At 39.8% G+C, this 24,214-nt stretch overlaps 1 protein-coding gene across 7 annotated transcripts in view; it reads right to left on the bottom strand.

Moving 5' to 3' along the window:
- NF1 (neurofibromin 1) overlaps positions 1-24,214 on the bottom strand; it is a 1,508,106-nt gene that overhangs the window by 272,048 nt on the left and 1,211,844 nt on the right. For all 7 annotated transcript variants that reach the window (XM_053707520.1, XM_053707522.1, XM_053707523.1 and 4 more), the window contains one exon: positions 697-798. In XM_053707520.1, coding sequence (XP_053563495.1) covers positions 697-798 — 102 coding nt within the window. The remainder of the gene's footprint in view (positions 1-696; positions 799-24,214) is intronic.

Below are 24,214 nucleotides of genomic sequence, written 5' to 3'. Positions count from 1 at the left end.
GATATGACAGACTACAAGAGGCTTCTGTTGTTCTATGTGTGTAGCTGCACCTACATATTTCTAACAGACAAAGTGTGTGCATAGCGCATAGCTTTACAGACTTGTCTGCTTTGAGTGCAGTTATATTGCTTTTGCTTCTGAATAAAGATTTGAAGCAGCCACTGTTCACGAAACATATAACCATTCCACATGATTACACAAGGAATTGGCGGCACATTTGATTCACTTCATAGTTGTATGCAGACACAAACAAATTTGTTTTGTAAAATAAAAAACAACACAAAAAAACAAAGCACCATACTGCTCTCAAAAGGGGAGAAGCGATGTGCAGGCAAATCTATAAAGAAACTCTGTTTTTTTTCTCTTAAATATGCACACAAAGATTGCACCTTGTCTAGGATATATTCTTCCTCTCTGCTTAGCCCTGATGTAGCCAAATGTCAGCTGATCTAATGTGCGCATGTTCAGTGGCACTGACAGTCGCTCATATGCCACTCGTCATTGGGCAGAAAACAGTCAGTTTCAATGGGCAGTGGAAAGTACACAGATTAAAATAGCCTAATCTTTTAAATAATCTGTTTTTCAAAAACCACTGGAATGTCCCTTTAATGTTGGAACATATGAAAGAATGAAGGTGTTGATATAATTGGGGGGGGGGGGGAATAAACATCCTATGAAAACACGTTCATTTCTTACCTTATTAAGAAGTGGCTGCAATTTAGTAAGTGTGATTACTGTAGCTTCTATTAGAACTTGGCTGTTGTAATTGTCTGGACCTTTTAAGCAACTTTCAAGCCCCTATTAATGAAAAGAATGATTTAAAATTAATAACAAAATTTGAGAATATCAAAAATTAACGCAATGACAAAATCATGTCATTATAAAGTCAAGGCCTAGTACTTTTAAACCTGACAAAGTGCTTACTAGAGCCGTTTATTATAATATAACTTAATCCTGAACACAGACACTTCAGGCGTACACATAAAGAAAAGCATTATTTATGGTAGCACACGCATGGGGGAAAAAAACAATCAAGAATATTTGTTTAAAAATGTTGGCAAAAATTCCAGTAGCCAATTACAACTAAGTTTTGGAAAGTTGACATCTATTATACTCAGGTATGTCAGCATCCAAACTAACTAAAAGGTCAGGATATTTTTTGAATAAAGGGACACTCAAGTAAAAAAAAAAAAATCTTTCTTTCATGTAAGTGGCAAGAGTCTATGAGCTAGTGACATTTGGGATATACATTCCTACCTTTCCCAAAGCTCAAATGCCTATAAATACACCTCCCACCTAACTCATACTTCAGTTTTACAAACTTTGCCTTCATTGGAGGATAGTGAAGCAAGTCATGCTTGATTTCTTCTGTGAAAGGCGCTTCTAAGCATTTTGAAGCCCAGTTCCTCTCAAAATACAGTGCTTGTCTGAGGAATGTGAAGGGAGTATTGCCTGATGATACCATGTTTTCACCTATGGGAAATCTATTCTAAGGCTCTCTGTAAATTCGATCGTGGGGATTCATCTGCCACCTCCCTTTACAGATTGACATTATACTCCTCTACCATTACCCCTGCTGATATGTTTCAGTACTGGTTTGGCTGTCTGCTATATGTGGATGGGTGTCTTCAGGTAAGTATATATCTTTTTTAAGACACTCTCAGCTATGTTTGGCACTTTATATTTTTAAAGTTTTAAATATATATTGCATATATTTGCCATGAGTCAGGTCTATGTTTATTTCCCTTTGTTTAAGCATGGAAAATTATGTTTGGGAGAAATTTAGTAAATTTTTTTCTTACCTGAGGTTCCAGCTAGATGTAACTTCGGTCTTGTTTTTTTTATATTTTCGCGGACTAATTAGGCTCGTGATGGTGCAAAATGCTTCTATTTATTGCGTCATTCTTGCTGCGGAGGTTGCGTTTGTTGTGACGCGAGTCACATCATTTCTTGCGTCTTTGTTGACGCAAATTTATTGGGCGCGAAGTTGCCCCGGTTATGATGCAAATTGTGTAATTTCCTGTTAACCTTGGAGCCAAAAGTTTTTTTCTCAGCATTTGCGTCATCTTTGTTGGCGTCATTTTTGGTCTCTCACTCTTTTGCTTTCTGCTTTCATTTGTTACAGAGAGCTATGATATTTGCTTTTGTTTTTCATATAAGCATTTTTTCCCATTCCTGAAACTGCTATTTTGTGGAAATTGGATATTTTGTTTAAATGTTATTTCTTTTTATGTTATATTTTTTAAGATGTCTCAAACTGATCCTGCCTCTGATGTTACTGTAGAAACTATGCTGCATGTACACAATTTCTACCAAAGCTAAGTGTGTATATTGTTTAATTTAGCAGATTTTATTTCTTCAGCGCAACTATGTTGCACTTGTTATATTTTATCCCTAATCTGCCGACCGGACCTCGTCGCTACTCTAATAAATGTATTAACCCCTAAAGCTAAGTCTAACCCTAACCCTAACACCCCCTAAGTTAAATATAATTTTAATCTAACAAAATAAATTAAATATTATTAACTAAAGTCTTCCTATTTAAAGCTAAATACTTACCTGTAAAATAAACCCTAATATAGCTACAATATAACAAATAAGTATATTGTAGCTATTTTAGGATTTATATTTATTTTACAGGCAACTTTGTAGTTATTTTAAAGGACCAGTCAACACATTAGATTTGCATAATCAACAAATGCAAGATAACAAGACAATGCAATAGCACATAGTCTGAACTTCAAATGAGTAGTAGATTTTTTAATAACAAATTTCAAAGTTATGTATATTTCCACTCCCTTTGTACCATGTGATAGCAATCAGCCAATCACAAATGCATATACGTATAGTCTGTGAATTCTTGCACATGCTCAGTAGGATCTGGTGACTCAAAAATTGTAAATATAAAAGACTGTGCACATTTTTTTTAATTGAAGTAAATTGGAAAGATGTTTAAAATGACATGCTGTATCTGAATCATGAAAATTTAATTTAATTTAACCTGAGTGTCCCTTTAACTAGGTACAATAGCTGTTAAATAGTTATTTACTATTTAATAGCTACCTAGTTAAAATAATTACAAAATTACCTGTACAATAAATCCTAACCTAAGTTACAATTAAACCTAACACTACACTATCAATAAATAAATTAAATCAATTAACTACAAGTACCTACAATTAAATAAACTAAACTAAATTACAAAAAATAAAAAAAGATTACAATAATTTTAAGCTAATCACACCTTAAAAGGGCTTTTTGCAGGGCATGCCAAAAAGAAATCAGCTCTTTTGCCTGTAAAAAAAAAACACAATACCACCCCCCAACATTACAACCCACCACCCATATACCCCTACTCTAACCCAAACCCCCCTTAAATAAACCTAACACTACCCCCCTGAAGATCTCCCTACCTTGAGCCGTGTTCACCCAGCCGGGCACCAATGGACCAAACGAGGGCATCCGGAGCGGCACAAGTCTTCATCCTATCCGGGCAGAAAAGGACATTCGGTAGAATTCTATCAGCCAATCGGAATTAAGGTAGGAAAAATCTGATTGGCTAATTGAATCAGCCAATCAGATTCAAGTTCAATCGGATTGGCTGATCCAATCTTGCATTCTATTGGCTGTTCCGATCAGCCAATAGAATGCGAGCTCAATCTGATTGGCTGATTGGATCAGCCAATCCGATTGAACTTTAATCTGATTGGCTGATTCAATCAGCAAATCAGATTTTTCCTACCTTAATTCCGATTGGCTGATAGAATTCTATCAGCCAATCGGAATTCGAGAGACGCCATCTTGGATGACGTCATTTAAAGGAACCTTCATTCGGCGAGTAGGCGTCGTGGAAGAAGGATGGATCCGCGTCGGCTGGAAGAAGATGGCTCCGCTCCGGATGGATGAAGATAGAAGATGCTGCTTGATGAAGATGTCTACCGGTCCGGATGTCCTCTTCTGCCCGGATAGGATGAAGACTTCTGCCGCTCCGGATGCCCTCTTTTGGTCCATCGGTGTCTGGCTGGGTGAACACGGCTCAAGGTAGGGAGATCTTCAGAGGGGGTAGTGTTAGGTTTATTTAAGGGGGGTTTGGGTTAGAGTAGCGGTATGTGGGTGGTGGGTTGTAATGTTGGGGGGTGGTATTGTGTTTTTTTTTTACAGGCAAAAGAGCTGATTTCTTTGGGGCATGCCCCGCAAAAAACCCTTTTAAGGGCTGGTAAGGAAATAGAGCTGTTAACTTTTTAAATTTAGATTAGGGTAGGTAATTTTTTTTATTTTGGGGGGCTTTGTTATTTTATTAGGGGGCTTAGAGTAGGTGTAATTAGCTTAAAATTATTGTAATCTTTTTTTATTTTTTGTAATTTAGTGTGGTTTTTTTTGTAATTTAGTTTAGTTTATTTAATTGTAGGTAATTGATTTAATTTATTTATTGATAGTGTAGTGTTAGGTTTAATTGTAACTTAGGTTAGGATTTATTTTACAGGTAATTTGGTAATTATTTTAACTAGGTAGCTATTAAATAGTAAATAACTATTTAATAGCTATTGTACCTAGTTAAAATAAATACAAAGTTGCCTGTAAAATAAATATAAATCCTAAAATAGATACAATATAATTATTTGTTATATTGTAGCTATATTAGGGTTTATTTTACAGGTAAGTATTTAGTTTTAAATAGGAATACTTTAGTTAATAATATTTAATTTATTTCGTTAGATTAAAATTATATTTAACGGGGGTGTTAGGCTTAGCTTTAGAGGTTAATACATTTATTAGAGTAGTGGCGAGGTCCGGTTGGCAGATTTGGGGTTAATAAGTGTAGGTAGGTAGCGGCGACATTGGGGGGAGGCAGATTAGGGGTTAATAAATATTATGTAGGTGTCGGCGATGTTAGGGGCAGCATATTAGGGGTTCATAGGGATAATGTAGGTGGCGGCGATGTGCGGTCGGCAGATTAAGGGTTACAAATTTTTATTATAGTGGCGGCGATGTGGGGGGGCCTCGGTTTAGGGGTACATAGGTAGTTAATGGGTGTTAGTGTACTTTAGAGCACAGTAGTTAAGAGCTTTATAAACCGGCGTTAGCCCAGAAAGCTCTTAACTACTGACTTTTTCCTGCGGATGGAGTCTTGTCGGTAGAGGCTCTACCGCTCACTTCAGCCAAGACTCTAAATACCAGCGTTAGGAAGATCCCATTGAAAAGATAGGATACGCAATTGGCGTAAGGGGATCTGCGATATGGAAAAGTCGCGGCTTGGAAGTGAACGTTAGACCCTTTCCTGGCTGACTCTAAATACCAGTGGGCGGTAAACAGCAGCGTTAGGAGCCCTTAACGCTGCTTTTGACGGCTAACGCCAAACTCTAAATCTAGGCGTTATTATTTTAGGATAGTAATTTTTAAAGATTTTCTATTGGATTTTATTATCTCCTCTATTACTGGGGGAAAGGGAGCCTTTTCTGCCCCAAGTTAAGACATCTAAGGATAATTTTTAAACTCAATTGTTTTTTTCATTCCCCTAAAGCCTCTGGCTCTGATTTTAGATTTTTTTTCTAAATTTGAATAATTCCAAGCCTTGTAATTTAACAAATTTAAGCCCCTTCACTGCATGAAGGTGCAGCCTTTTAACCAGTTCTACTGGTGGTGGTGGTGGTGGTGGGGGGCAGATTAAATTGTTTTCAACACATTTGGACAGTTTCTGTTCAAATCAGTGGATTCAGAATATTGTTTTCTCAGGGGTATCGAATAGGTTTCAGAAAAAAAACCTCCCATGAGAAGATTCCTTTCCATGTTATAACAACCCCTGTGAAAGCTCGGGTTTTTCTGAAATGTGTTTCAGATTTAGAGTTTTCAGGGGCGATGGTTGCAGTTCCTCTGCAGGAACGGAGTTTGGGTTTGCATTACCAATTTGTCGCTTGTCTTTTTTGGGCTAGCGACAGCTCAGAGATTCTTTTCAAAGATTCTTGGTGCCCTATCTGTATTCAGAGAGCAGGGTATTGCAGTGTTTCCTTATTTGGATGATATTTGGTACTAGCTTTAATCTTTTCATTCAGCAGAATCTCACTTGATACAACTAGTGTGGTTTCTTCAAGACTTGGTTAGAGGATCAATTTACAATAGTGTTTCTTGATTCCTAAGACAAGAGAGTGTCCAGATACATTTTAGTATCTATGGTTCTTTCTCTGATAGACTGGAGATGATTGAAGTTAATTTTAGTTTGTCTAAACCTTCAGTCTCTATTTTTTCCTTCAGTGCTTATGTGCATGGAAGTTTTTGGTTTCATGACTGCAGCATCAGGTACAATCCTCTTTGCTCATTTTCGTTTGGGGCCTTTATAGCTTTGCATGTTGCAGCATAGGTGTAGGGATTATTTTCAGTTATCACAACTGGTATACTTAGAGCCCAACACTTTTTTTCTCTCTGATTTGGTGATTGGGCTATCACCTTATTGTTCAGGGGGCCTCATTTGTTTGTCCTACCTGGAATGTATTCTCAACAGAAGCAAGTGAGGGAGCTGTAAGAGTCTCTGACAGCACTTGCGGTTTGGAAACCTCAAGAGGCGAGGTTACCAATCAATACTTTAGAACTTCATGCTATTTTCAGGGCTCTTCAGGCGTGGCCTCTATTGAAGAGACAACTTTTACATTTGTTTTTTAAACAGACAATATCACAACAGTGGCATTTGTCAATCATCAAGGAGGGACTTGCAGTCCTTCAGTTATGGAGGAAGTATCTCGGATACTTTCTTGGACGGAATCCAACTTGTCTAAATTTCTGCGATTCATATCTCAGTTATAGACAATTGGGAAAGGAATTATCACAGCCGTCAGACTTTATATCTGGGGGAGTGCTCTCCATCCAGATGTGTTTTTTACATCTTGTTCAGATGTGGGGTCTTCCAGAAATAGATCTGAGGGTCTCCCATCTAAACAAGAAGCTTTCCAGATACCTTTTCAGGTCCACGGATCCTTAGACGGAAATGGTGGATACTCTAGCAGTTTCTTAGTTTTCACCAACCTGCTTACTGTTTTCAGCCTCTGGTTCTTTTTCAATGGGTGATCTCCAAGATCATAATGGAACAATCTTATGTGTTTCTGATAGCACCAGCTTGGTCTCTCAGGTTTTGGTATGCAGACCTTGTCAGGATGTCCAGTTGCCAGCCTTGGTTACTTCATTTAAGGCCAGACCTTCTGTTTCAGGGGCTGTTTTTTCCATCAGGATCTCAAATCTCAAGGCTTGGAAATTGAACGCTTAAGTGTTTAGTCATAGAGGTTTCTCTGACTAAGTTGTTAGCACTATGATACAGGTAAGTCTGTTTCGATGTGAATTCATTTTCGGGTTTGGAAAACCTATATTTCATGATGTTCTACTGATTATTCTTGGCATTCTTTTAGAATTCCTAGGATTTTACAGTTTGTTCAGGATGGTTTGTATAAACGTTTTGTCTGCAAATTCTTTGAAAGGACAAATTTCTGCTCTGTCTTATTTCATAAAAAATTGCTAAACTTCCTGATATTCACTATTTTGTTCAGGCTTTGATTCATAGTAAACCTGTTTTAATTATATTTCTCCTCATTGGAGTCTCAATTTTGGTTTTGAAAATTTTACAGGCTCCTCCTTTTGAGTCTATGCATTTTCCGGACATTAAATTACTTTCTTGGAAAGTGTAATTTATTTTGTCTCTCTCTTCTTCTTGAACAGTTTCTGTATTGTCTGCTCACCCTTGTGAGTCTCTTTATCTCATTTCCCATCAAGATAAAGCGGTTTTGCAGTCTTCATTTCAATTTGTGCCTAAAGTTGTGAATTCTAACAACATCAATAAGGAAATTGTTGTTCCTTTTTGTGTCCTAATTTTAAGAATACGCTTGAAGGGTCTTTACATTCTTTGGATGTGGTAAGAGCTTTGAATATTATGTTGAGGCTACTTAAGATTTCAGAAAGACTTAGATAGTCTATTTGTTATTTTTCCTGACTCCAGGAAAGGTCAGAAAGCCTCTGTTATTTCTCTGTTTTTTTGGTTGAGATTTTAAATTCACAAAGCTTAGAGAATTACAGCTCATTCTACTAGATCAGTTGCCAATTGGGTTCTCAAGAATGAAGCTTCAGCTGATCAAATTTGCAAAGCAGCAACTTTGTCTTCTTTGCATACTTCTTCTAATTTTACCTTTTTTATGTGTTTGCTTCTTCGGAAGCAGCCTTTGGTGGAAAGGATCATCTATTTATACTCAGGTCTGCCAGCATCCAAACTAACTAAAGGGTCAGGATGTTTTTTGATTAAAGGGACACAAGTCAAAATAAACTTTTATAAATCAGAAAGCGTATGCAATTTTAAGACACTTTCCAATTTACTTCCATTTTCAAATTTTGCAGACTTTCCGGGGAACAAGATCCTACTGAACAGGGCTGCAACCAGAGATTTTTGGGCCCCTGACTCAGACGGTTATTAGCCCCCCCCCCTCCCCCCCCTGCGCAGGGCCAAAAAACAGATTACATGATGCACAGCACATTCAGAAAAGCACAAAGTGCCCTGGCCTGGCTGGCCACAACCACAAATCTCCTACTGTGTGCACCAAACAAAATAAATACCACTGAAAAACAGTTATACGTTTTTACTGATAAAACATTAAAGGGATAGGAAAGCCAAATTAAACTTGCATGATTCAGATACAGCCTGTAATTTAAAGAAACTTTTAAATTCACTTCTATTTTCAAATGTGCTTCGTTCTCTTAGTATCCCTTGTTGAAAAAGAATACGCACATATCATACACCAGTCGAAGCTAGATGCTGATTGTTACCTGCACACTTTTGTCTCTTGTGATTGGCTAACTAGATGTGTTCACTTGCTGCCAGTAGTGCAAAGCTTCCTTCAGCAATGGATGACAAGAGAATGAAGCAAATTTCATAATAGAAGTAATTTGGAACGTTGTTTAAAATTGTATGTTCTATCTGAATCATAATTAATGTAGAGTTTCAGCTCAGAATCGGCACTTTTAAAAACAGCATTTTATTTTAACCAAATTAAAAGTCGCATATAAGTTTAGAATCAGCACTTGTTATTTAAAAACAGCATTTTATTTTAGTCAAATTAAAAGTCGCATATAAGTTTAGAATCAGCACTTGTTATTTAAAAAAAGCAATTTATTTTAGCCAAATTAAAAGTCAAATATAATAGTACATTACTATTATATAATATGACTTTTAATTTTGCTAAAATAAAATGCTGTTTGTTTTTAAATAACAAGTCAAGTGCTAATTCTGAGCTAAAACTCTACCTACATTAGATGATCTTCAAATAAATGCAAACTATGAAATCCCTGATGGCTAAAGAACCAGCCGCAGATTCATCATATAAAGTTAGCAGTGCACGATTAATTTAAAATATATAATAAATGTATATAATATTGTTGTATTGCAATCAACCAATTTTTTATTCATAAATATCATATGATTGATAGTGAAGGAGGTGATAGTTATGATGATGCCAGGCCGGCTACCCGAACCACCCTCTGTCTTGTAGGTGACTCGGGCCTTGTTGAGCACCTCTGCCCTGTGATTTGTATTGATACAACTGACAGGGAGATCCAAACACAAACCTCTTGCTTATCGTGTATAAAAGTACATTGCTGCCCATCACTAATGAGGCCTAGTAGATTGAAACAACAAAATTTATGCTTACCTGATAAATTTCTTTCTTTTGCGATGTACCGAGTCCACGGATTCATCCTAACTTGTGGGAAATTGTCCTTCCTGACAGGAAGTAGCAAAGAGAGCACCACAGCAGAGCTGTCTATATAGCTCCCCCCTTAACTCCACCCCCCAGTCATTTGACCGAAGGCCAAGGAAGAAAAGGAGAAACTATAAGGTGCAGAGGTGACTGAAGTTTACATAAAAAAATACTATCTGTCTTGAAAAGACAGGGCGGGCCGTGGACTCGCTACATTGCAAAAGAAAGAAATTTATCAGGTAAGCATAAATTTTGTGGGATACCAATACCAAAGCTTTAGGACACGGATGAAGGGAGGGACAAGACAGGAACCTAAACGGAAGGCACCACTGCTTGCAAAACCTCTCACCCAAAAATAGCCTCTGAAGAAGCAAAAGTATCAAATTTGGAAAATTTGGAAAAGGTATGAATTGAAGACCAAGTCGCAGCCTTACAAATCTTTTCAACAGAAGCATCATTTTTAAAAGCCCATGTGGAAGCCACAGCTCTAGTGGAGTGAGCTGTAATTCTTTCAGGAGGCTGCTGTCCAGCAGTCTCATAAGCCAAACGGATGATGCTCTTCAGCCAAAAGGAAAAAGAGGTAGCCGTAGCCTTTTGACCTCTACGCTTTCCAGCATAGACAACAAACAAAGAAGATGATTGGCGAAAAACTTTGGTTGCCTGCAAATAAAACTTCAAGCCACGAACCACGTCCAAGTTGTGCAACAGACGTTCCTTCTTAGAAGGAGGATTAGGACACAGAGAAGGAACAACAATTTCCTGATTGATATTCCTGTTAGAAACAACCTTAGGGAGGAACCCAGGTTTGGTACGCAAAACCACCTTATCAGCATGGAAAAAAAGATAAGGCGAGTCGCATTGTAATGCAGATAGTTCAGAAACTATTCGTGCTGAACAGATAGCAACTAGAAACAGAACTTTCCAAGATAAAAGCTTAATATCTATGGAATGCATGGGTTCAAACGGAACCCCCTGAAGAACATTAAGAACTAAATTTAGACTCCATGGCAGAGCAACAGGTTTAAACACAGGCTTGATTCTAACTAAAGCCTGAAAAAAAGCCTGAACGTCTGGGACATCCGCCAGACGCTCATGCAATAGGATAGACAAAGCAGATATCTGTCCCTTTAGGGAACTAGCTGACAATCCTTTTTCCAATCCTTCTTGAAGAAAGGACAAAATCCTAGGAATCCTGATCTTACTCCATGAGTAGCCTTTGGATTCGCACCAAAAAAGATATTTATGCCATATCTTATGATAGATTTTCCTGGTGACAGGCTTTCGAGCCTGAATCAAGGTATCTATGACCGACTCAGAGAAACCCCGCTTTGATAAAATCAAGCGTTCAATCTCCAAGCAATCAGTTGCAAAGAAAATAGATTTGGATGCTTGAACGGACCCTGAATTAGAAGGTCCTGTCGCAGTGGCAGAGTCCATGGTGGCAGAGATGACATGTTCACCAGGTCTGCATACCAAGTCCTGCGTGGCCACGCAGGTGCTATCAAAATCACTGAGGCTCTCTCCTGTTTGATTCTGGCAATCAGACGCGGAAGGAGAGGGAAAGGTGGAAACACATAAGCCAGGTTGAACGACCAGGGTACAGCTAGAGCATCTATCAGTACTGCCTGAGGGTCCCTGGACCTGGATTCGTAACAAGGAAGTTTGGCGTTCTGACGAGACGCCATCAGATCCAATTCTGGTGTGCCCCATAGCTGAACCAGTTGAGCAAACACCTCCGGATGGAGCTCCCACTCCCCCGGATGAAAAGTCTGACGACATAGAAAATCTGCCTCCCAGTTCTCTACCCCTGGGATATAGATCGCTGAAAAATGGCAAGAGTGAGTCTCTGCCCATCGGATTATCCTGGAAACTTCTATCATCGCCAAGGAACTCCTTGTTCCCCCCCTGATGATTGATATAAGCTACAGTCGTGATGTTTTCCGACTGAAACCTGATGAATCCGGCTGAAGCCAGCTGAGGCCACGCCTGAAGAGCATTGAATATCGCTCTTAATTCCAGAATATTTATCGGTAGGAGGGCCTCCTCCTGAGTCCACAAACCCTGTGCTTTCAGGGAATTCCAGACCGCACCCCAGCCCAGGAGGCTGGCGTCCGTCATCACAATAACCCACGCTGGCCTGCGGAAACACATTCCCCTGGACAGGTGATCCTGTGACAACCACCAAAGAAGAGAGTCTCTGGTCTCTTGATCCAGCTTTATCCGAGGAGATAAATCTGCATAATCCCCATTCCACTGTTTCAGCATGCATAGTTGCAGTGGTCTGAGATGCAAGCGAGCAAACGGAACTATGTCCATTGCCGCTACCATAAGTCCGATTACCTCCATACACTGAGCCACTGACGGCCGAGGAATGGAATGAAGAGCTCGGCAGGTGGTTAAAATCTTTGATTTCCTGACCTCCGTCAGAAAAATTTTCATGTCCACCAAATCTATCAGAGTTCCCAGGAATGGAACTCTTGTGAGAGGAATAAGGGAACTCTTTTCACGTTCACCTTCCACCCATGAGATCTTAGAAAGGCCAACACTAAGCCCGTGTGAGACTTGGCAAGTTGGAAAGTCGGCGCTTGAATTAAGATGTCGTCTAGATAAGGTGCCACTGCTATGCCCCGTGGCCTTAGGACCGCTAGAAGGGATCCTAGCACCTTTGTGAAGATTCTTGGCGCCGTGGCCAACCCGAAGGGAAGAGCCACAAACTTGTAATGCCTGTGCAGAAAGGCAAACCTGAGGAACTGGTGATGATCTTTGTGGATAGGAATGTGTAGATATGCATCCTTTAGAGCCACGGTAGTCATATATTGACCCTCCTCGATCATTGGTAAAATAGTCCGAATGGTCTCCATCTTGAAGGATGGAATTCTTAGGAATTGGTTTAGGATCTTGAGATCTAGAATTGGTCTGAAGGTTCCCTCTTTTTTGGGAACCACAAACAGATTGGAGTAGAAACCTTGCCCCTGTTCTGCTTTTGGAACTGGGCAGATCACTCCCATGGTAAAAAGGTCTTCTACACAGCGTAAGAACGCCTCTCTTTTTGTCGGGTTTACAGACAATTGAGAAAGATGGAACCTCCCCCTTGGAGAATCTTTGAAATCTAGGAGATACCCCTGGGTTACAATTTCTACGGCCCAGGAGTCCTGAACGTCTCTTGCCCAGGCCTGAGCAAAGAGAGAGAGTCTGCCCCTATTAGAAGGCTACCCCTTCATGCTGTCTTAGTGGCAGCAGCAGGCTTTTTGGCCTGTTTACCCTTGTTCCAAGCCTGGTTAGGTCTCCAGGTTGGCTTGGATTGAGCAAAGTTCCCCTCTTGCTTTGCAGCCGGGGAAGAGGAAGCGGGACCACCCTTGAAGTTTCGAAAGGAACAAAAATTATTTTGTTTGGTCCTTGTCTTATTTGACTTATCTTGAGGGCGGGCATGACCCTTTCCTCCAGTGATGTCTGAAATGATCTCTTTCAGTGCAGGCCCGAATAGGGTCTTACCTTTGAAAGGGATGGTCAAAAGCTTAGATTTAGATGACACATCGGCCGACCAGGACTTAAGCCATAACGCTCTACGCGCTAAAATGGCAAAACCTGAATTCTTTGCCGCTAATTTAGCAAGATGAAAAGCGGTGTCTGTAATAAAAGAATTAGCTAACTTAAGAGCCTTAATTCTGTCCAGAATATCATCTAGTGGGGTTTCCATCTGAAGAGCCTCTTCGAGAGCCTCAAACCAAAATGCAGCTGCAGTGGTTACAGGAACAATGCACGCTATAGGTTGAAGAAGAAAACCTTGATGAACAAAATTTTTCTTTAGGAGACCCTCTAATTTTTTATCCATAGGATCAATGAAAGCACAACTGTCTTCAATAGGTATAGTTGTACGCTTAGCTAGAGTAGAAATAGCTCCCTCCACCTTAGGGACTGTCTGCCATGAGTCCTTTATGGTGTCAGATACGGGAAACATTTTCTTAAAAACAGGAGGGGGAGCGAACGGAATACATTGTCTATCCCACTCCTTAGTAACAATGTCCGAAATCCTCTTAGGAACCGGAAAAACATCAGTGTAAACAGGAACCTCTAAATATTTGTCCATTTTACACAATTTCTCTGGAACTACAATAGGGTCACAATCATCCAGAGTCGCTAAAACCTCCCTGAGCAATAAACGGTGCTCTAGCTTAAATTTAAATGCCGTCATATCTGAATCAGTATGAGGGAACATCTTTCCAGAATCAGAAATCTCTCCCTCAGATAGCAAATCCCTCATCCCTACTTCCGAACATTGTGAGGGAATATCGGATACGGCTACTAAAGCGTCAGAAGGCTCAGCATTTGATCTTAACCCAGATCTACTGCGCTTCCCTTGCAACCCTGGCAGCTTAGATAAAACCTCTGTGAGGGTAGTATTCATAACTGAGGCCATATCTTGCAAGGTGAAAGAATTAGACGAACTAGAAGTACTTGGCGTCGCTTGTGCGGGCGTTACTGGTTGTGACACTTGGGGAGAACTAGATGGCAAAACCTGATTACCTTCTGTCTGAGAATCATCTAATGCCAAACTTTTATAAGTCAAAATATGCTGTTTGCAATTTATAGACATATCAGTACAAGTGGGACACATTCTAAGAGGGGTTTCCACAATGGCTTCTAAACAAATTGAACAATGAGTTTCCTCAATGTCAGACATGTTTAACAGGCTAGTAATGAGGCAAGCAAGCTTGGAAAACACTTTATTTAATGAAAAAAATACAATTTGCAAAAACGGTACTGTGTTTTTAAGAGAAAAAAAGGCATACACAAACTGCAAAACTGCTTAAAATAACTCCAAAATTTTTACAGTATACCTCTCAAGCTTTAGGAAGATTGCACCACAAATATTAAGGCAATTACCCATTAAATGAGAAAACCGGATTAAAAAGAGTTAAAAACCCGGTAAAACCCTTGTCAGTACCCTGCTGTGGCGCATACCTGCCATCAAGGATCAAAAATGTGGAAATGAAGCTTTGATTAGGCCCTTAGAAGTGCTCCAGGACCCTTCTGTTGTGGCTTGCTGCTTGCCTATGCAAAATAAATGCGCAACTGAGGCGCGAAAATAGGCCCCGTCCCTCTTCTACACGATGTAGCTGGGGCCTACACAGAAAGTTGCAAAACGAACCTTGAACCATGTGGGTTATAAAAAACGCCAAATAAACCAAGTGAACCCTCCAAACAGAAGTCCCAAATAAAAACATAATTTATGCTTACCTGATAAATTTATTTCTCTTGTAGTGTATCCAGTCCACGGATCATCCATTACTTGTGGGATATTCTTCCCAACAGGAAGTTGCAAGAGGATCACCCACAGCAGAGCTGCTATATAGCTCCTCCCCTCACTGCCATATCCAGTCATTCGACCGAAACAAGCCGAGAAAGGAGAAACCATAGGGTGCAGTGGTGACTGTAGTTTAATTAAAATTTAGACCTGCCTGAAAAGGACAGGGCGGGCCGTGGACTGGATACACTACAAGAGAAATAAATTTATCAGGTAAGCATAAATTATGTTTTCTCTTGTTAAGTGTATCCAGTCCACGGATCATCCATTACTTGTGGGATACCAATACCAAAGCTAAAGTACACGGATGATGGGAGGGACAAGGCAGGAACTTAAACGGAAGGAACCACTGCCTGTAGAACCTTTCTCCCAAAAACAGCCTCCGAAGAAGCAAAAGTATCAAATTTGTAAAATTTGGAAAAAGTATGAAGGGAAGACCAAGTTGCAGCCTTGCAAATCTGTTCAACAGAGGCCTCATTTTTAAAGGCCCAGGTAGAAGCCACAGCTCTAGTAGAATGAGCTGTAATCCTTTCAGGAGGCTGCTGTCCAGCAGTCTCATAGGCTAAACGGATTATACTCCGAAGCCAAAAAGAAAGAGAGGTCGCCGAGGCCTTCTGACCTCTCCTCTGTCCAGAGTAAACAACAAACAGGTTAGATGTTTGGCAAAAATCTTTAGTAGCCTGTAAGTAAAACTTCAAGGCACGGAATACGTCTAGATTATGCAAAAGACGTTCCTTCTTTGAAGAAGGATTAGGACATAATGATGGAACAACAATCTCTTGATTGATATTCTTGTTAGAAACCACCTTAGGTAAAAACCCAGGTTTTGTACGCAGAACAACTTTATCTGAATGAAAGATCAGATAAGGAGAATCACAATGTAAGGCAGATAACTCTTCGAGCCGAGGAAATAGCCATCAGAAAAAAGAACTTTCCATGAAAGAAGTTTGATATCAATAGAATAAAGGGGTTCAAACGGAACCCCTAGAAGAACTTTAAGAACCAAGTTTAAGCTCCATGGAGGAGCAACAGGTTTAAACACAGGCTTAATTCTAACTAAAGCCTGACAAAATGCCTGAACGTCTGGAACTTCTGCCAGACGCTTGTGTAAAAGAATAGACAGAGCAGAAATCTGTCCCTTTAAAGAACTAGCTGATAATCCTTTGTCCAAACCCTCTTGGAGGAAGGACAATATCCTAGGAATCCTAACCCTACTCCATGAGTAATTCTTGGATTCACACCAATTAAGATATTTACGCCATATCTTGTGGTAAATTTTCCTGGTGACAGGCTTTCGTGCCTGTATTAAGGTATCAATTACTGACTCGGAGAAGCCACGCTTTGATAGGATCAAGCGTTCAATCTCCATGCAGTCAGTCTCAGAGAAAGTAGATTCGGATGATTGAAAGGACCTTGTATTAGAAGGTCTTGTCTCAGAGGCAGAGTCCATGGTGGAAAGGATGACATGTCCACTAGGTCTGCATACCAGGTCCTGCGTGGCCACGCAGGCGCTATCAATATCACCAATGCTCTTTCCTGTTTGATTTTGGCAATCAGACGAGGGAGCAGAGGAAACGGTGGAAACACATAAGCCAGGTTGAAGAACCAAGGCGCTGCTAGAGCATCTATCAGTGCAGCTTCTGGGTTCCTGGACCTTGATCCGTAACAAGGAAGCTTGGCGTTCTGGCGAGACGCCATGAGATCCAATTCTGGTTTGCCCCAACGAAGAACCAATTGAGCAAACACCTCCGGATGGAGTTCCCATTCCCCCGGATGAAAAGTCTGACGACTTAGAAAATCCACCTCCCAGTTCTCTACACCTGGGATATGGATCGCTGACAGGTGGCAAGAGTGAGTCTCTGCCCAGCAAATTATCTTGGAGACTTCTGACATCGCTAGGGAACTCCTGGTTCCCCCTTGATGGTTGATGTAAGCCACAGTCGTGATGTTGTACGACTGAAATCTGATGAACCTCAGTGTTGCTAGCTGAGGCCAAGCCAGAAGAGCATTGAATATTGCTCTTAACTCCAGAATATTTATTGGGAGGAGTTTCTCCTCCTGAGTCCATGAACCCTGAGCCTTCAGGGAGTTCCAGACTGCACCCCAACCTAGAAGGCTGGCATCTGTTGTTACAATTGTCCAATCTGGTCTGCGAAAGGTCATACCCTTGGACAGATGGACCCGAGATAACCACCAGAGAAGAGAATCTCTGGTATCCTGATCCAGATTTAGTAGAGGGGACAAATCTGTGTAATCCCCATTCCACTGACTCAGCATGCATAATTGCAGCGGTCTGAGATGAAGGCGTGCAAATGGCACTATGTCCATTGCCGCTACCATTAAGCCGATTACCTCCATACACTGAGCTACCGAAGGGCGTGGAATGGAGTGAAGAACACGGCAAGCATTTAGAAGTTTTGATAACCTGGACTCCGTCAGGTAAATTTTAATTTCTACAGAATCTATAAGAGTCCCTAAGAAGGAGACTCTTGTGAGTGGGGATAGAGAACTCTTTTCCTCGTTCACTTTCCACCCGTGCGACCTCAGAAATGAAAGAACTATCTCTGTATGAGACTTGGCAACTTGAAAGCTTGACGCCTGTATCAGGATGTCGTCTAGATACGGAGCCACCGCTATGCCTCGCGGTCTTAGAACCGCCAGAAGTGAGCCCAGAATCTTTGTAAAGATTCTCGGGGCTGTAGCCAACCCGAAGGGAAGAGATACAAATTGGTAATGCCTGTCTAGAAAGGCAAACCTTAGAAACCGATGATGATCTTTGTGAATCGGTATGTGAAGGTAGGCATCCTTTAAGTCCACTGTGGTCATGTACTGACCTTCTTGGATCATGGGTAGGATGGTCCGAATAGTTTCCATTTTGAAAGATGTAACTCTGAGGAATTTGTTTAAGATCTTTAGATCCAAAATTGGTCTGAAGGTTCCCTCTTTTTTGGGAACCACAAACAGATTTGAATAAAAACCCTGTCCTTGTTCCGTCCGCGGAACTGGATGGATCACTCCCATAACTAGGAGGTCTTGCACACAGTGTAGGAATGCCTCTTTCTTTATCTGATTTGCAGATAGCCTTGAAAGATGAAATCTCTCTTGTGGAGGGGAAGCTTTGAAGTCCAGAAGATATCCCTGAGATATGATCTCCAACGCCCAGGGATCCTGAACATCTCTTGCCCATGCCTGGGCGAAGAGAGAGAGTCTGCCCCCTACTAGATCCGTTGTCGGATAGGGGGCCGCTCCTTCATGCTGTCTTAGAGGCAGCAGCAGGCTTTCTGGCCTGCTTGCCCTTGTTCCAGGACTGGTTAGGTTTCCAGGCCTGCTTGGATTGAGCAAAAGTTCCCTCTTGTTTTGAAGCAGAGGAAGTTGATGCTGCACCTGCCTTGAAATTTCGAAAGGCACGAAAATTAGACTGTTTGGCCTTTGATTTGGCCCTGTCCTGAGGAAGGGTAAGACCCTTACCTCCAGTAATGTCAGCAATAATTTCTTTCAAACCAGGCCCGAATAAGGTCTGCCCCTTGAAAGGAATGTTGAGTAATTTAGACTTTGAAGTCACATCAGCTGACCAGGATTTTAGCCATAGCGCCCTACGCGCCTGGATGGCGAATCCGGAATTCTTAGCCGTTAGTTTAGTCAAATAAACAATGGCATCAGAAACAAATGAGTTAGCTAGCTTAAGAGTTCTAAGCTTGTCAACAATTTCAGTCAATGGAGCTGTATGGATGGCCTCTTCCAGGGCCTCAAACCAGAATGCCGCCGCAGCAGTGACAGGCGCAATGCATGCAAGGGGCTGTAAAATAAAATCTTGTTGAATAAACATTTTCTTAAGGTAACCCTCTAATTTTTTTATCCATTGGATCTGAAAAAGCACAACTGTCCTCAACCGGGATAGTGGTACGCTTTGCTAAAGTAGAAACTGCTCCCTCCACCTTAGGGACAGTCTGCCATAAGTCCCATGTAGTGGCATCTATTGGAAACATTTTTCTAAATATAGGAGGTGGGGAAAAGGGCACACCTGGCCTATCCCACTCCTTACTAATAATTTCTGTAAGCCTTTTAGGTATTGGAAAAACATCAGTACTCACCGGCACTGCATAGTATTTATCCAGCCTACACAATTTCTCTGGCACTGCAATTGTGTCACAGTCATTCAGAGCAGCTAATACCTCCCCAAGCAATACACGGAGGTTCTCAAGCTTAAATTTAAAATAAGAAATCTCTGAATCAGGTCTCCCCGATTCAGAGACGTCACCCACAGACTGAAGCTCTCCGTCCTCTGGTTCTGCATATTGTGACGCAGTATCAGACATGGCTCTTACAGCATCTACACACTCTGTATCTCGTCTAACCCCAGAGCTATCGCGCTTGCCTCTCAATTCAGGCAATCTGGATAATACCTCTGACAGGGTATTATTCATGATTGCAGCCATGTCCTGCAAAGTAATCGCTATGGGCGTCCCTGATGTACTTGGCGCCATATTATCGTGCGTCCCTTGAGCGGGAGGCGAAGGGTCCGACACGTGGGGAGAGTTAGTCGGCATAACTTCCCCCTCGACAGACCCCTCTGGTGACAATTCTTTTATAGATAAAGACTGATCTTTACTGTTTAAGGTGAAATCAATACATTTAGTACACATTCTCCTATGGGGCTCCACCATGGCTTTTAAACATAATGAACAAGTATCCTCTGTTTCAGACATGTTTGTACAGACTAGCAATGAGACTAGCAAGCTTGGAAAACACTTTAAAGCAAGTTAACAAGCAATATAAAAAACGTTACTGTGCCTTTAAGAGAAACAAATTTTGACAAAATTTGAAATAACAGTGAAAAAAGCCAGTTACACTAACAAAATTTTTACAGTGTATGTAACAAGTCAGCAGAACATTGCACCCACTTGCAAATGGATGATTAACCCCTTAATAACAAAAACAGAATAATAAATGACAAAAACGTTTTTTAAACACAGTCACAACAACTGCCACAGACTACTGTGATTGTTACCCTCCTCAAACACGACTTTGAAGCCTTTTGAGCCCTTCAGAGATGTCCTGTATCATGCAGAGGGAAGCTGAATGTCTCTGTCAGTATTTTTATCTGCACAGAAAAGCACTAAAATAGGCCCTTCCCACTCATATTGCAACAGTGGAAAGCTTCAGGAAACTGTTTCTAGGCAAAAATCAAGCCAGCCATGTGGAAAAAAACTAGGCCCCAATAAGTTTTGTCACCAAACACATATAAAAACGATTAAACATGCCAGCAAATGTTTTATATTACATTTTTATAAGAGTATGCATCTCTATTAATAAGCCTGATACCAGTAGCTATCACTGCATTTAAGGCTTAACTTACATTAATCCGGTATCAGCAGCATTTTTCTAGCAAATTCCATCCCTAGAAAAATATTAACTGCACATACCTTATTGCAGGAAAACCTGCACGCCATTCCCTCTCTGAAGTTACCTCACTCCTCAGAATATGTGAGAACAGCAATGGATCTTAGTTACTTCTGCTAAGATCATAGAAAATGCAGGCAGATTCTTCTTCTAAATACTGCCTGAGATAAACAGTACACTCCGGTACCATTTAAAAATAACAAACTTTTGATTGAAGTTAAAAAACTAACTATAATACACCACTCTCCTCTTACTACGTCTATCTTTGTTGAGAGTTGCAAGAGAATGACTGGGTATGGCAGTGAGGGGAGGAGCTATGTAGCAGCTCTGCTGTGGGTGATCCTCTTGCAGCTTCCTGTTGGGAGGGAGAGTGTCCCACAAGTAATGGATGATCCGTGGACTGGATACACTTAACAAGAGAAAACTCCCTTCCCCCCAGTAACAGTTGAAATTATTGAATCCAACTGAGAACCAAATAATTTATTACCTTGGAAAGAAAGAGATAGCAATCTGGACTTAGAAGTCATATCAGCATTCCAAGATTTGAGCCACAAAGCTCTTCTAGCTAAAATAGCTAAAGACATAGATATAACATCAATTTTGATAATATCAAAAATGGCATCACAAATGAAATTATTAGCATGTTGAATCAACTTAACAATGCTAGACAAATCATGATCCGATACTTGTTGCGCTAAAGTATCCAACCAAAAAGTTGAAGCAGCTGCACCATCAAGCCAAAGAAATTGCAGGCCTAAGAAGATGACCTGAATATAAATAAGCTTTCCTTAGATAAGATTCAAGTTTCCTATCTAAAGGATCTTTAAAAGAAGTACTATCTTCCGTAGGAATAGTAGTACGTTTAGCAAGAGTAGAGATAGCCCCATCAACCTTGGGGATCTTTTCCCAAAACTCCAATCTAACTTCTGGCAAAGGATACAATTTTTTAAACCTTGAAGAAGGAATAAAAGAAGGACCAGGCTTATTTAATTCCTTAGAAATCATATCAGAAATAGCATCAGGAACTGGAAAAACCTCTGGAATAACCACAGGAGGTCTATAAACAGAATTTAAACGTTTACTAGTTTTAATATCAAGAGGACTAGTTTCCTCCATATCCAATGTAATCAACACTTCTTTTTTTTTTTTTTAATTTTTTTATTATCGGAATACATAAACACAAAACAAACTTTTCTGGTGTTACAAAACATTACAAACACCATAAGAATCACAACAATACTCTTCAAATAATTACTTGGTTCAATAAGGTATTACTTATCCCTGTTCCTATATCCATTTGCCCACTTATATTGCTCTGGGGAGATGGAGATTCCCTTACTAACTTTTCCCAAATTGTCTTAGCTTCTAGAGATATATCTTGCCTATTATTTTTCAAATAGAAATATTCTTCGTTCATTAAGTTATCATTCACTTTATTGAACCATTCTTCCCTTGTGGGCACTATTGATGTTTTCCATTTAATAAGTATAAGGTTCTTTGTGCTGTTGAGCATAATTTGGTATAAATATGCTCTGGGTTTATCCCATTTGGGGTTTAGGTTATTTAATATAGCCGTAAGAAAGTTGTTCAAATTAATCTTATCCTCCCTTATATCAATTACTTGAAATATACTTTTCCAAAAAACCTTTATGAATGGACAAAACCACATTATATGGGATAAGGAGCCCTTGTTCCCGCACCGCCTCCAACAACTATCTTGTGTATGTGGGAACATTTTTTTTATTCTAGTTGGTGTAAGATACCATCTTGTTAAAATCTTTAAATTTTGTTCCAGCATTCTTGCTGATATCGAGGATTTTGCCGTCTGCTGGTATATATTTTTCCAGGCTTTTAAATCTATATCCTGTTCTAGTTCTACTTGCCAATTTTTAGTATATGTCGGGAGCTCTTTGCCCCCATCTTGCAATAATCTATAAGACTTAGAGAGGGTATGTTTTAAATTCCCTCTGGAATTGCACAAATTCTCCATTTTTGTTAGTGGTCTAAGGATCTTATCCTTCTCTTTATTTGTCATTATATAATGGTAAACCTGTGAATATGTAAACCAGTCTGTTACCCCCTTTAGTCCCTTCTCCTGTAATTCTTCCTGGGACCGTAACTTCCCGTTATCTATTAAATTTATTATTCTGTAGTTATTATCCTCCTTATCCCCTTTAAAATATCCCTCCAAAAACTTTTTATTCTCAACTAAGTCTAGAAGGGGGGAAGGGATAGATGAAATGTTGCCTTTTTTCCTAGTTATCTTATCCCAGATCTTAACCGTTTCTTTAATAATGCTATAACTCTCTATCTTGGAAGATCTATCTTTTGGGTTTTCCCAACATTGATTGCTTATCCTTTTTCTTCCTATAAGTTCCCCCTCCATCTTTACCCATATCTCCGCTTCCTTTTTTGTATGCCATTCTATAACTCTTTGTAAGAATGTAGCAAGTCTGTATTTGGCTAAATTTGGGAGTCCCATCCCTCCCTCTTTTCTTTTCCTATACATTGTCTCTTTGCTTATTCTAGGGTGTATTTTACCCCACACATAATTATTACTTATTTTTTGTAAATCTTCTATATAATTAAGTGCTATGGGGATGGGCATAGCTTGTAATACATAAAGAAATCTAGGTAGGACATTCATCTGTATGATATTTATTCTCCCCAACCATGAGATCTTTTTAGGGTACCAGGATAGAAGGTCATTTGTTATAGTGTTCTTAAGACATGAATAATTAAGAGCAAATAATTTTCCTGCATTTTTTGTCAAATAGACCCCTAAATATTTTAGTGCTTCAACCTCTTTAAATGGATGGGTTGTCACCGTTATTTCTTGCATCTTAATATTCATTATTTCAGATTTATTTACATTAACCAAGAAATTTGACATTAATCCAAATACCTTAAATTCTTCCAGTAATTCTTTGGTTGATTTGGCTGGATCCGCCAGGGACAGGAGGATATCATCCGCGAACAATGACACTTTGTATTCACTATCTCCAATTTTGATACCTCTAATTTTCTCATTTTGCCTAATGCGAGCTGCCAAAATTTCTATAGATAGAATGAATAAGGTTGGCGATAAGGGACACCCTTGTCTGGTTCCATTATGTATAAAAAAAGTATTCGATAATTCTCCATTTACCATAATCCTAGCTGTTGGAGCTGTATATAGCGCCATTATTCTTTTAATACTTACTGGGTTAAAATTGAATCTCTTAAGGGTACTTTCTAAAAATGACCAATTAATTCGGTCGAAAGCTTTTTCGGCATCCACCGAAATAAATGATGCCGAGATCTTTTCTTTTTGGACATGTACTAAAAGATGTATATTTTTTATTATATTGTCCCTTGCTTCCCTGTTCTGGACAAATCCTACTTGATATAGGTGGATGATTAGTTCTAGTATTGCCCTTAATCTATTGGCTATAATTTTAGCATATATTTTTAAATCTATATTCAAAAGTGATATTGGTCTGTAGTTTTTCACCTCCTCTTTATTTCTATCTGGCTTAGGAATCACTATAATTCTTGCTTCCTGCATTTCTTTGGAAAATGTCTTCCCCTTATCTATTGAATCAAACACCTCCAACAAATAAGGGGACAAGATGTCTTTATAATTTTTATAATACTGAGCCGTATACCCGTCCGGACCTGGAACTTTGCCTATTGATAAGCTCTCAATAGCATCTTGAATTTCCTGTATTTGGATCGGTTCATCTAGCTTTTGGTTTTCTTGCTCCGTGACCTGAGTTATAATAACCTCACTGAAATACTTAGACCA

This window comes from Bombina bombina, chromosome 3 (assembly GCF_027579735.1).
Source record: "Bombina bombina isolate aBomBom1 chromosome 3, aBomBom1.pri, whole genome shotgun sequence".
In the NCBI taxonomy this organism is placed as follows: Eukaryota; Metazoa; Chordata; class Amphibia; order Anura; family Bombinatoridae; genus Bombina; species Bombina bombina.
Note: the sequence above shows the minus strand (reverse complement) of the source record. Positions and strands in the feature narration are given on the sequence as shown.